Source organism: Eubalaena glacialis, chromosome 4 (assembly GCF_028564815.1).
Source record: "Eubalaena glacialis isolate mEubGla1 chromosome 4, mEubGla1.1.hap2.+ XY, whole genome shotgun sequence".
NCBI lineage: Eukaryota > Metazoa > Chordata > Mammalia > Artiodactyla > Balaenidae > Eubalaena > Eubalaena glacialis.
The window spans coordinates 60,430,089-60,443,895 of record NC_083719.1 but is presented as its reverse complement, the minus strand read 5'-3'; the positions used below and the strand labels follow the sequence as shown (position 1 = coordinate 60,443,895).

Sequence of the window (13,807 nt, the reverse complement as noted above, 5' to 3'; positions counted from 1 at the left end):
AGATTTAAAATAGCTGGAAGGATAAAGGAAAGGATAATTTCTGACAGCTCAATTACTAAGTAGAAATGACACTCTAGAACTTCATTTTTAAACTGGGTAAAAATGAGATATGGGACAGATTCAAATCTAACTGCTGCTCAGCATCTGTTTCCAGCTTACTTCTGTCAAGGACTGTTCTTAGTGGCATTCATTCAATGCACATAAATTCACTGGGTGGGAATTACAGCTTCTCTCCAGAATGGACTATGAGGGATAGGGAGGAGTTAGTGGCTTTCTCCGGGGATAACGTAACATGCTCAGAGGCTCAGGCTGAGTCATGCACGCTGAAACATGAGTGCTGTCACACCCTTTCCCTGCAGAGGACCCTGGCAAGCTTCCTGTCTGCAGAGCACAAGAGAACACGCTTCTACAGAGAGAACCAGGTTTCCAATTGGTGCCAACACATGGAACCGAAGTGAAACCATACTCCCTAATTTTAAACATTTGAGAAACGGGGCTCAGATCATCAAGATGAAAGCTGTCATCTTTGTAGCTGTTGGAACACTGCTTCTGTCACCTGCTTCCTGTCAAAGTGGTAAGCTCTTTTCTTATGGGGTAGAGTGGGAAGGCTGGTTCGTGTCCCAAGAGTCAACTGAATCTAATCTCTTTTACATTTCACACAAATTGCACCGCCAAAGGCAGAGTTTGATCTTAGTTATTAAAAGGTGGAATCATGGACGTGAAGAGATATAGTCTGTTCACTATTCCAATCTTGTCAAAGACTAAGTGTTCTCTGCTGATATTTAAAATGTTGTGGCATAGTCAAGATGTTAGATCTCTACAATTAAGTCAAGAATCAGTTTTCTTTAAAAGTTTTTGATTTTCTAAGAATTTCCTCTGATTTGGCAAAGATAACATTTTTCTAAGAGATTCAAAAAATCCTATGTTTATACCTCCTGGTGAGCCACAAATGGGGGAAACGAGAATACTCCCTGATAGACGGAGTGGGCTGCTTTCAGTAATCAGTTATGCTAATGAATTTGTGCTTCCCAAAAGAAATATGTGTTTCCTATTTCACTCAATACAATGTTAGCCTGTAACCTCCTGCTTGCTCTAAAAGTAATCAATTTGGGATAGGGGTATCCACAACCCCCTTACTGTTGGGGTCCTACCCCAGCCAACATTTTAGGAACAGGAGAGCTGAAGGGAAGAAATGACAACGGGGGGGGGGGGGGGGGGGCGGAATAAAAATTTAAAAAAACCAAGGCTCTATAAAGGAATGCTGCTTACAATGATAGTTGGAATCACTGAGGTGGCTGAAGGACAGCACTGAGAGAACCAGCAGAGAGCAGTAGCTTGTGTGAGATTTACAGATGAGTGAGTGCTCTTTCTGGGAGTGGATGAACCAAAATGAAGCAGAAGAGCAAAAGAAAAGGGGTTTGGGGAGGTGGTTCCTTCAAGGTGCTGGTGGGGTTTGGTGGACATGAAAAGGGGGGAATTTAAAAGGTGACAAAGTAATGGCATAGCGGGGGAGTGGGGGAGATCAATTAGGAGTTTGGGATTAACATATACACACTCCTATATATAATATAGGTAAACAACAAGGACCTACTGTATAGCATGGGGAACTATACTCAGTATCTTATAACAACCTATAATGGAAAAGAACCTGAAAGAGAATATATATAAAATATATATTTTATGTATATAAAACAATCACTTTGCTGTACACTTGAAACTAACACAACACTGTAAATTAACTACACTTCAGTTTAAAAGATTGTTTTTAAGAAAAGGTGACAAAGTGAAAGGCAGTGAATTTGCTTTCGTCAGTAGGCGTTGGGGAGAAATGTGAAGGAAGACCCCGTTATTTAGTGGCTGAAGTCTGTTCCCTTTGGGGATCAGTCCCTCTCCAAGGCCTTTTCTCAGGTTGAAAAGCATTTCAGAAACATCATGCCAAATAAACCTGTATAAAAAACTCAAATAAATGACAAAATACATATGTAATTTAACAAGTACTATTTCTTAAGGAAAACTAGGCCCTAAGGAATGAAAGAGCCAGAATTCTCATGGAAATGGAATCAAGGCTTGTTCACAGAGTCACTGTTTAGCATGTTTTCAGGCATGATGTCTTGCTCAATCGCTGGAATTTTCTGAAAAGTGACAAACACTATGGTTTCAACAGCTCTCTTATCAGATCCTGAAGGGACATAACTCGTATAGTATGTTTTTCAGCCCACATTTTTCAGCTTTGTGCCTGTCTGGAAAGGCACTTCTCTGTGGGTGATGTCAGATGCAAGGATTTTCCAAAATGCCAAAGTGCGCAGCAGGATTTGAGTGGCTGTACTCGAGTATCACACAACATGCCTTCTAAGTTCACATCTACACACTGGCACAGAAGAATGCCGCTTCCCCGATTTTTCTCTCCTTTTCTCTAGTCTTTCTTCCCTTAAGGACACCTGAACACCTTCTCATCCTTGCTTGTTCAGCGACACTCTCCCTCTGCGTTACACCCCAGATTCAGTTTGTGCAATCTCCAGGTTCTGAGGGAGGCTTCAATTTCACCCGGGGGTTAACTGGTAGAGATTAAAGCAGGAAGAGAAACTGGCTTTGAATGAGAGCCAGGTTACTAAATACTAACCTCAAGGATTCAACATGTAGGAATTCAGAGCTCGTGTGAAAGGAGGTAACTGGCAGAGCAATGGCATTTTAAATCGATCTAAGTATTAGGTTTATATTCAGCATAAAAGCTCATCTTAAGGTAACATTAGAAATGTGAGAGAATCTACTTTCTCTACATGTCAAGGATTAACTTACGGAAAATTACACAGTGAAAAGCAGGTCTGAGTGTTAAGGTTTATTTTGTCTTTGAAATTGCTCTTTCATGAATTACGATTATTAGTATCAACATGCCAGTAAGAGCCAAATATTTATAATATGTAATTTGTTTCTATCCTCTTTTTCTTTTTTCTCATTTCCAACTTCTGGAATCATTTTATCAATTTCCTCTTCTGATTTTTCTTCCTTTGTCTCCTTTCCCCTTAAAATCTGGCATTTCCCCTCAAGTCTGCCTTTGGGTTCTTTCTTTTCACATCTCTCCCTAGGGCATTCAAGCACTAAATCAAAGTATGGTCTCCACGCAGACTAAAAAAACCCACAACTCTCATTTGGGCTCCTGAGATTTTGGACTCCACTACCCTGTCATGGGACATTTTACATTCTAATATTGCACCAGCAATTCAAACTCAGGAATACTCAAAACGAAGATCTTAGCTTCTCCCTGTGTTGCACCCTCAGTGCCCTGCCCCGTCCCATGTTCCACCCGTCTCTCCTCCAAGACATCCAGAGTACAAACCTCCCAGTCACTTCTGCTTCCTGCTTCTCCTGCACCGTTTCCAGAGCCAGTCAGAGCCAAGTCCTGCTGAGCCTCTGTTATAGAGTCTCACGTGTTCATCTTTACCTCTCCAATGCCATTGCTCTAGCTCTGTAACCCACCAACTTGAGTTTAAAATGACTACAGTAGCCTCCAAATCAGACCCCTTTGCCTCTAATTTCTTACCTTTTTAGCCTACTTGCTACGCTGTCATCAAAGTCATCTTAAACACAAATCAAATTATGTATATTAGTTTCCTATTGCTGCTGTAACAAATTTCCACTACCTTAGTGGCTTAAAACACAGATTTTTTGTATTTCTGAAGGTCACAGGTCCTAAAATCGAGGTGTCAGCAAGGAGGTTCCAGGGGAGAATCTGTTTTCTTGCTCTGGTCAGCCTCTAGAAGCATGTGCATTCTTTGGCTTGTGGCTCCTTCTTCGACCTTCAAAGCTGGCAGCATAGCATTTTCCAGTATCTCCAACTTTGACCCTTTTCCTCCTCCTCTTATAAGGAGTCTTATGATTACATTTGGCCCACTGACCAATCCAGGATACTCATTCCATCTCAAGACCCTGAAGCACATCTGCAAAAGGCCCTTTTGCCATAGAAGGTAACATATTTACGGGTTCTAGGCATTAGTAGATGGAAACTTTGGGGAGCCATCATGCTGCCTACCTCAACGGCCATTCCTCTGTTCATCATTTTGTCTGTGTACAACTCCAGCATCTGTGAATGGGCACATGATTTCTTAGTACAGTTTACGGGCCCTTCAGAGATTTGGCTGTAACCTACTCTTTCAACTTTATCTCTCAGATGCACCTTATTTGCATAAGAATGTGTTTTTGTGCATCTTCTCCGTTAGTCTGAGAGTTAAAGACAGGGATGGCGTTGATTTAAAACTGGGTAACACTGGCATATAAATATGCAATAAACATTTGCTGAATCAACTCATCTGATATTTCCAGATGCCATGTCAGCCTACACAACGCCTTTGCCCATTCATCACCTATCAGAATCTTATTCTTCTATTAAATTCCACCTCTTTATGAACCTTGCTCATCTTTGCTCATGTTCATCTTTTCCTTGACATTTTGCTCAAACATCTAAATCTACTGACTCTCGTCTGAAGAGTTTATAATCTATACAGTCTATACAGTTTATAATCAATATGACCTTAGCCTATAATGGTCTGATGTGCTATTTTTGTTTCCTCTTATAGCATCAATATTACAAACTCCTTACATACAAGGAGTTGTCATCTAGTTTGGGTTCCTGCACGGGTTAGCATGCTGCTGGGGCATATGATATACATTAAATGCATTCCTGTTGATTACCTGATCTATAATGATTTTTTAAAATAAAAATGACCCTAAATTCTACCATTACAGAAATTATGTAGCATAAGACATCTAGTTTTATTGTCTCCTGAACCATAGATATGACTCAGCAACAAATCATATGTTAATACTCCTTTTCAATTACAGGCATGGAATGTGATGCAGACAACTTGGCAAAGCCAACCTTACCTATTAAGACCTTCCGTGGAGCTCCCCTGAATTCTTTTGAAGAGTTCCCCCTTTCTGCCATAGAAGGCTGGACAGGAACCACCACAACTGTAAAAATTAAGTGCCCTGAAGAAAGTGTTTCAAATCTCCATGTGAATAATGCTACCATGAGGTACCTGAGCAGCTCTTTCAGTACCAGACTGATACCTGCCATCTACATCCTGGTGTTTGTAGTAGGTGTGCCAGCCAACGTGGTGACCCTGTGGATGCTCTTCTTCAGGACCAGATCCATCCGTATGAACATCTTCTACGCCAACCTGGCCATTGCAGACTTTCTTTTTTGCGTTACACTGCCCTTTAGAATAGCATACCATCTCAATGGGAACAACTGGGTATTTGGAGAGGTCGTGTGCCGGGCCACCACAGTCATCTTCTATGGCAACATGTACTGTTCCATTCTGCTCCTCGCCTGCATCAGTATCAACCGCTACCTGGCCATTGTCCATCCTTTCACTTACCGGGGGCTGCCCAAGCGCACCTATGCCTTGCTAACGTGTGGACTGGTGTGGACAACGGTTTTCTTATATATGCTGCCATTTTTCATTCTGAAGCAGGAGTACTATCTTGTCCAGCAGGACATCACCACCTGCCATGATGTCCACAACACGTGCGAGTCCTCGTCTCCCTTCCAACTCTACTACTTCATCTCCTTGGCATTCTTTGGATTCTTAATTCCATTTTTGGTCATTATCTACTGCTACACAGCCATCATTTGGACGCTTAATGCAAAAGATCGTAGGTGGTTGTGGTATGTTAAGGCGAGTCTCCTCATTCTTGTGATTTTTACCATTTGCTTTGCTCCAAGCAACATCATACTCATTATTCACCACGCAAACTACTACTACAACAATGCCGATGGCTTATACTTCATCTATCTCATAGCTTTGTGCCTTGGTAGCTTGAATAGTTGCCTAGATCCATTCCTTTATTTTCTCATGTCAAAAATCACGGATCACTCCACGGCTTACCTTACAATGGTGAAATCATCTTAGAGAACAAGGAAAGCTATGTGTGAAAACACACACTCTTGGGATAACATATGTATACTGCAAGGACCTCTATTCTCTAGCTCCATTTGTGAGCCCCTAAGAAATGGTGTTTCAAAATAAAACATTACATAAACAGTAACTTAAAAAAAACCTATCAGTATTTTAAGAATGAAAATTCAGGAGAAAAGATATCTCTATCTGCCTGACTGGTACTTCAAGTTCTTTAAATCTCCATCTTCCCTACTTCTAAGAGGTTTCTATTCTAGATGATCTGGAGGAGGAGGATGGAATGGGGGGCAAGGGTGCAGCATGGGGGGAGCTAAGATCTCAGTTTTAGTGTCTGGGGTCATTTGTAATTCTTCTGCCTCCTTCAGCTTTCATGCTGGTGGCTGCCTCATCAGCTGATTCTATGTGTGTAATGTCTCTCAGTAGGGTCCGTTATCCTAGCCCCACCTTTGCTTTCTAACCATTCGTCACTGCCAGCCTATCCTCCACTTCTCAGGGCACTGCCAGATTAATCATCCTCAAATACCAGTTTGAATACATCACTCAAAACCCCCAGTTCAGAAACCTCCATTGACCATTCACTGCTTTGGAATTATAAATCTTTAGCTTAGCATTCAGGCTAACACTAACTTTATTTCCCAAAAAACCTGGCATGTGATATAGGCACCTGCCGAGCTTCTTGCTTTGCTGTGATCTAGACTTCTCCTCACTTTGCCCCTGCCACTAACCGGAAAGCTATTTCTAATATGTTTGCCTTAATTCTTCCCAACACTCAAAGTCCTCAAAGGACCATTCTTCCCTGACTCTCTAGCCAGAGTTCATTTTTCTCACCTGAACCTTCAAAGCATTTTTTGGTATTTTTATTATGGCATTTATACAGGGCTCATTTATATACAAATATTAATTCCATAAGCACTTATTAAGCACCATGTGTAGTAGAGAAGGGGCTTGTCCTCTTCCTTAAGCTTCTTGTAGCAATGCCAGGCCCAAGTCTTCCCAGGGTGTGTGGAGCCAGGCTCCATGCTTTGCACATCATGTGGCTGAATGAATGAAAGAATAAAATCCCAAAGCATCTAAACAGCATGAAAGCCAATTAAATTCATACTGAGAAGGCAAGTTATTCCGTATGACATGGCACATTATTTCTGGTTGGCTATATTTAAAAAAAAAAAAGAAAGAAAGAAAGCTAAGGATATATTCATGAGGTCATTCATAAATTTAAAATAATGACTCCGTTATTTTTGTCCTTATACCTAGTTTTTAATGGGGAAATGATATGTTGTTATAAATGCCCAGTACATTCCTGTAGGGAAATGACTATATTTCCCTCAGTTTAGAGATTAGACAGAAGGTGGAATACCAGTGGTTAAGGGCATGAAGGATTGTGAGATGAATTTTCAAGTCTGTAGGAATGTGCATTGACCATATACTTTGTAGTGCCCATCAAAACAATAAAACAAATTTTAAATGCCTATTTTTGAGTGTGCAGAGTTTCCTATTTCATTGGACTCAGATTAAAAAAATGCAAAAATGCACACGAAGGCCATTTACAGTATCTGTGTGGTTATGTGAAGAGTAAAAATAAACACTAAAGCAAAGCAAGAAAAACTAATCAAGTAAGTTTCAAGGTGCCCAAAACTTCAATGGAAGAAACTGTTTTCTGCAAACAAAGTCATAAACTGTAACACAGTTTTACCTACAGAAAAAATACAACACTATTCACCTGTTAAAAGCACACTTAATTTTTATGCAGTAAATATGCATGCAGGAAAAGAGAAATTTGGGGGTGTATAATTCATATACCTTCCAAAATTCTAAAGCAAAGCCTTCAATTTAAAAATAGCTCACATGTAGAGAATGGACTTGAGAACACCAGGATGGGGAAAGGTAAGCTGGGACGAAGTGAGAGAGTGGCACGGACATATATACACTACCAAGTGTAAAATAGATAGCTAGTGGGAAGCAGCCACAGCACAGGGAGATCAGCTCTGTGCTTTGTGACCACCTAGAGGGGTGGGATGGGGAGGGTGGGAGGGAGACGCAAGAGGGAGGAGATATGGGGATATATGTATATGTATAGCTGATTCACTTTGTTATACAGCAGAAACTAATACACCATTGTAAAGCAATTATACTCCAAAAAAGATGTTAAAAAAATAAAAGAACTAAAAATAGCTGACAATTCACTGCCTCTAGTGAATACACCTAGAAAGTGTGTTCTCTGTTAAGTGTATGCCAACATGCCCACTACTCAGCCTTTCCCCTCAAAAGATGGAAGGAATTTGGTGCCTACACAAGGTTATACTTGAAATACTGTTAACGAGGACCAAGAATTCTCACCAACTTACACCACTGTCCTCAATCTTTGATAAAACTGAGCATTCTATTAAGATGTTATCCATCGTGACTTTTAATGGCTGTATACTTTGGCACAAGCTTTACTTTATATTGACAATACCAATAATGTAATTTTCTTCTATTATTTTCCAAGGCTAGACCTTTGGAAAGCAAAGCACAGAAACAGCCCCATAAAAACAACTGAAAATTTCCAGGTATCACAACAGCAGAGGTTAAAAAGCAAATAGAGACCCCACTAAATAACAGAATCAGATTTTTTTCCAGGGAAAGAGAATGGGCTGAGAAAACAAAGTTTCAAAATTAATGGGCAGAGAAAGAGAAGTGTGTTTAAAATCGGCAACTTAACCAAACCAGACTCATTGCTTACTGCAATGTTTTTAATCCCTTAATTATTGTCAGTGTAGTTCACGCTCCTAATTTTATAGGCCAAAAGTGGTTTAATGCCTGAGCTCTAACTCAGATCCCTAGGCTCATATTCCCTGCTCTAATTACACTATTAAAAAACTGCTTTCACACTTAGGAAGGATGCCCAACAGACAGGAGGCACAGCATGGACACCAGCAAGGCTTCTGAGTGCCCTGGAGAGGTGCTGTGAAATTCCATCTTGACCTAGAGCCCTTAGATTGCGATGCTCAGGAGAGGACCTCCACTGCTTGCCTATAAAAGGTCTGTGGAGTTAGTTTCACCTTAACGACAAACACCCACGTGGCTGTTGGCAGAGAGAAACCCAGGTCTGTCTCTATCCTGCACCCAGAAGATCCCAACTTGTGAACAGAGTAAAGTAAACCTGTGTCGAGTAAAGACCTTGTGACAAAGACATCACTCACCACCCACTGACCTGTGTGGCAGCCAGAAGTGCCCACAAAAATACTAGCTACATTATTTCAGCACTTTTTTGGGGAGACATGCTCCATGTCAAATGCTCTACCCTTATACATACACACACTATAATCAATGTAATTATATGTTAATATGTAAAAATATAAATATATATTACTCATTTATTCTATTATGTAATCATTTAAGCCTCACTGTAATCCTATAAGGTAGGTACTATTATTCTCATTTTACACATGTGAAAACCGAAGCACAGAGACTTTTGGTGACTTGACTAAAACCTCTACCTAATTTGTGGCAAAGCCGAGATTTGAATGGTGCCTGTCTCCAAAGCTAATACTGTTAGCTTTCAATGCTGTGTCACGTGCTACAGCCACAGCTACATCAGTGGAAACAGCAGGGGGCGGCCCAGTCCTCCTTGCTGACAGGGTCCACTCTCCTCCCCAGGGGTTTGGGGACATGAGGCCAGGTTTGAGTCTCATTCTCCCAGTCACTGGCCTGGCATTCAAGCCACAAGTGGTTACGTCCCAGGTAGCATCAGGTGACAGATCTTCCTCTCCACTCAGTTCTTCCAATAGTGGCTAGTATCTGTGGGATGTCGCACAACAACGGTACAAGCTCTGCCGCCAGATAAAGCCCTCTGCTCTTCAGTGGGACCTGGCCAGGTCAGTTTCCTCCTGTGCCTAGAACAAACCAAGCTGGTACCCATCTAGCCCTGCCATTACCTGCCTGCATCATCCTGCTTCCCACTCACCAAACCAACTCTTCCTTACCCTTCAGGAGCAGCTCCTGTTCTATCTCCACACGAACCTACCTTAGGGCTCCAGTTCACAGAAATCCCAACCATCTCTGAATCACTCTGGGCATTCCTCATTTTGACATTTTGCCACATACCCACCTCTACTGCTATTTAACTATTCTATATGAGAATGTCCACTGTCTTAGTAATTTTCTAAGCATCTTGAGGATAAGGACAGAACATTCAAATGGTATCATGTGTTCCTCGGATCCCCCTTTCCCCTACCAGATGCTATATATATACTGCACCATGAATACAGTGTGTGCTCAGTAAATATCCAATAACTTGGGACTGTGAACAAGAACTCACCCACAAGTGCATTTTTAGTGAAAGAGTAGAAGCAGTCAGCAGCTCTGGAGCTAGTTTCCCTCTCAAGTTTGACACCAGGAAAATAACAGCCCTATTAACTTGTAATCTGATCCATACATAGATAAGCAAATTATAAGCTTTAGGAAAAATGGGTAAAAAAAAATCCTCTCTCTTGCCCCTCTGTCCCCAACCTGGTCTGTAAATTTAAAAGAAACACACCTACTAAGACTTACCACGAATTTCTGTGTTTTAGCCTGGTATAAAACATCCTGGTAGTGCTGGGCAGAGTCTGGGTCCACATCTTTAATTCTAGCAGTGGGTAACAGCAGACTATCTAAGGTTTTCAAAGGATCCCCTTGATCAATGGCTTCATTGATGTACCCTACAGCTACAACTCCTAGAAAATGAAGAAAAAAAGTTTCCTTTTAAGTCATAGTACATTATAAGTTTTCTCAAATCACCTATAGCAAAGATTGAGTTAGAAACGGGGGCTGAAGAAACCACACACACACACACACACACACAAACTGCAAGAGCTGATAAACAAGTACAGCTAAAGCTTACATAGTAGGTCAATGTACAGAGGTGAACTGTATCTTTCTATACTTGCAATGTGCAATCTGAAAATGAAGTTAAGGAAAAATTCCGTAATAGACTCCAATTACAAATACATTACAATTACAAAAAGAATAAACACTTAGGAATAAATTTAATAAAACAAGGATGAGACACAGACACTGAAAATTATGAAACACCATTGGAAAAAAAGACCTAAATAAAGGGAAAAATCATCCCATGTTCATGGATCAAAAGACTTAATATTAATAAGATGGCAGTACTCCTCAAATTGATCTACAGAGTCAGTGTAACCCCTATCAAAATTCCAGCTGCCTTTTTTTTAAAAACAGAAATTGACCAGCTGATTCTAAAATTCACATGGAAATGCAAGGGATCAAGAAATAACCAATGCAATGTTGGAAAAAAAAAGAGAGTTGGAGGACTCTTCCCAATTTCAAATTTACTACAAAGCTACAGTTAATACTGCATGGTACTGACATAAAAAGACAGACTTAAAGATTAATGGAATAGAATTTAGAGTTCAGAAATAAACCTTTACATGTATAGTCAATTGATTTTTAACCAAGGGTGCCAAGACAATGCAACAGGTAAATAACAGTCTTTATAACAAATGGCACAGACAACTGAATGTCCACTGCATAAGAATGAAGTTGGACTCCCTACATCACATCATACACAAAAAGTAACTCAATATGGATCATAAACCTAGACATAAAAGCTTAAAATATAACTTTTTAATCTCTTAGAAGAAATTTAAGAGTAAATCTTTGTGGTCTTGTGTTAGGCAATACTTTTTACCTGTGACCACCAAAAACATAAATAAAAAAAAGAAACGAATACATGGGATGTTGTAAAAATTAAACCTTTAAGAGGTACAAACTATTATGTATCAAATAAGCTATAAGGATATATTGTACAACATAGGCAATATAGCCAATCTCATAAAGTAACTACAAACAGAATATAACCTTTAAAAATTGTGAATCACTGTATTAAACATCTGTAACTTATACAATATCGTACATCAACTACACTTCAATAAAAAATTAAACCTTTTGGGCTTCTCTGGTGGTGCAGTGGTTAAGAATCCGCCTGCCAGTGCAGGGGACATGGGTTTGAGCCCTGGTCCAGGAAGATCTCACATGCCACGAAGCAACTAAGCCCGTGCACCACAACTACTGAGCCTGCGCTCTAGAGCCCGTAAGCCACAACACTGAGCCCGCGTGACACAACTACTGAAGCCCGTGTGCCTAGAGCCCATGCTCCGCAACAAGAGAAGCCACAGCCATAAGCCCGGGCACCACAATGAAGAGTAGCCCCCGCTCGCTGCAACTAGAGGAAAGCCCGCATGCAGCAACAAAGACCCAATGCAGCCAAAAATAAATAAAATAAACAAAAAAAAATTAAACCTTTTATGTTTCCAAGGACACCCTCAAAAAAAGTGAAGATGATCTACAGAATGGGAGGAAATACTTCCAAGTCCTGTATCTGACAAAAAACCTTATATACCTGATATACAAGCATAATAACTATATAAGGAACTCTTAACAACTCAACAGAAAGAGAAAAAAAATTTAAAACAGGTAAAGGACTTGATCAGGTATTTCTTTAAAGAAGATATACAAATGGCTAATAAGCACATGAAAAGATGCTCAGTATCACTAGTTATTAGGAAAATGCAAATCCAAATCACAATGAAATACCACTTCATAACCACTAGGATGGCTATATTAAAAAAGACAATAACAAGTGTTGTGAAGATGGGGTGAAATTGCAACTCTCATACGTTGTTGGTGGGAATGGAATATGGTAGTCACCTTGGTAAACAGGCAGTTCTTTAACATATTAAACATACAACTGCCATGTGATCCAGCAGTTCCACTCCTAGGTATATACTCAAGAGAACTGAAATGATATAGTCACACAAAAGCTTATACTTGAATCTTTATAGAAGCAATATTTATAATCGCTAAAAAGTAGAAACAACCCAAATATCCATCAACTGATGACTGGATAAACAAAATGTATATCCCTAGAATGGAATGTTACTTGACCTATAAAGGAATATGAAGTATAATGATACATGATACAACATGGATGAACCTTGAAAACATTATGCTAAGAGAAAGAGGCCAGACACAAAAGGCCCCATATTACATGACTCTATTTATATGAAATATCCAGAATCGGAAAATCCATAGAAAAAAAGTAGATGAGTGGTTGCCAGGGGGTGGGGGGAGGGGGAAAAGGGAGTGACTGCTAACGGGTATAAAGTTTCTTTTTGGGGTGATGAAGATGTTCTGAATCTAGATACTAGTGATGGCTGCACAATTCTTTAAATACATAAAAAACTACCATAAAAACACAATAAAAGGGTGAATTTTATGGTATATGAATTATATCTCAGTAAAGCTGTTATAAAAAGCGGAGATAATCTGACATACAAGTAGCAGCAGAGATGCTCATTTCTAGTGTAACCCTCACTTACATAATAATGCCAAAGTACTGGATGATGGAACCATAGAATAGCAGAGCTGGAAGAATTTAATGTAGAGATGTACAGAAAAGAAAACGGAAGTGCAAAGAGATTTGGATATACACTCTATTATTTGGTTTACTCTACTTCACCACTCTGTAAAGAATGCCAAAGAGACAGTTCAAAACCAAACAATTCCCTATAGTGTTAGCAGAGTGACTTTCAAGGTCAGTATAGTCCAGTGCTGTCCAGTGGAATGTTCTGTGATGATGAAAATGTTCTGGGCCATCCAATATGGTAGCCAGTAGCCACATGCAGCTAATGAGCATTTAAAATGTGGCTAGTATGAGCCACTATGGAGAACAGTATGCAGGTTCCTTAAAAAACTAAAAATAGAACTCCCATACGACCCAGCAATCCCACTACTGGGCATATACTGTGAGAAAACCATAATTCAGAAAGAGTCATGTACCACCATGTTCACTGCAGCACTATTTACAATAGCCAGGACATGGAAGCAACCATCGACAGTGTCCA

At 40.0% G+C, this 13,807-nt stretch overlaps 2 protein-coding genes across 2 annotated transcripts in view; one reads left to right on the top strand and one right to left on the bottom strand.

Annotated features, from left to right (window-relative positions):
• Window positions 1-13,807, bottom strand: part of IQGAP2 (IQ motif containing GTPase activating protein 2) — a 283,554-nt gene that overhangs the window by 74,010 nt on the left and 195,737 nt on the right. The window contains exon 13 of the mRNA XM_061189375.1: window positions 10,449-10,612. Within this exon, the coding sequence (XP_061045358.1) occupies window positions 10,449-10,612 (164 nt within the window). The remainder of the gene's footprint in view (window positions 1-10,448; window positions 10,613-13,807) is intronic.
• Window positions 398-6,212, top strand: F2RL2 (coagulation factor II thrombin receptor like 2). The gene is made up of 2 exons (XM_061189376.1): window positions 398-574; window positions 4,837-6,212. The coding sequence occupies exons 1-2, from the start codon at window positions 511-513 to the stop codon at window positions 5,907-5,909; spliced, it is 1,137 nt and encodes a 378-aa protein (XP_061045359.1). The 5' UTR covers window positions 398-510; the 3' UTR covers window positions 5,910-6,212.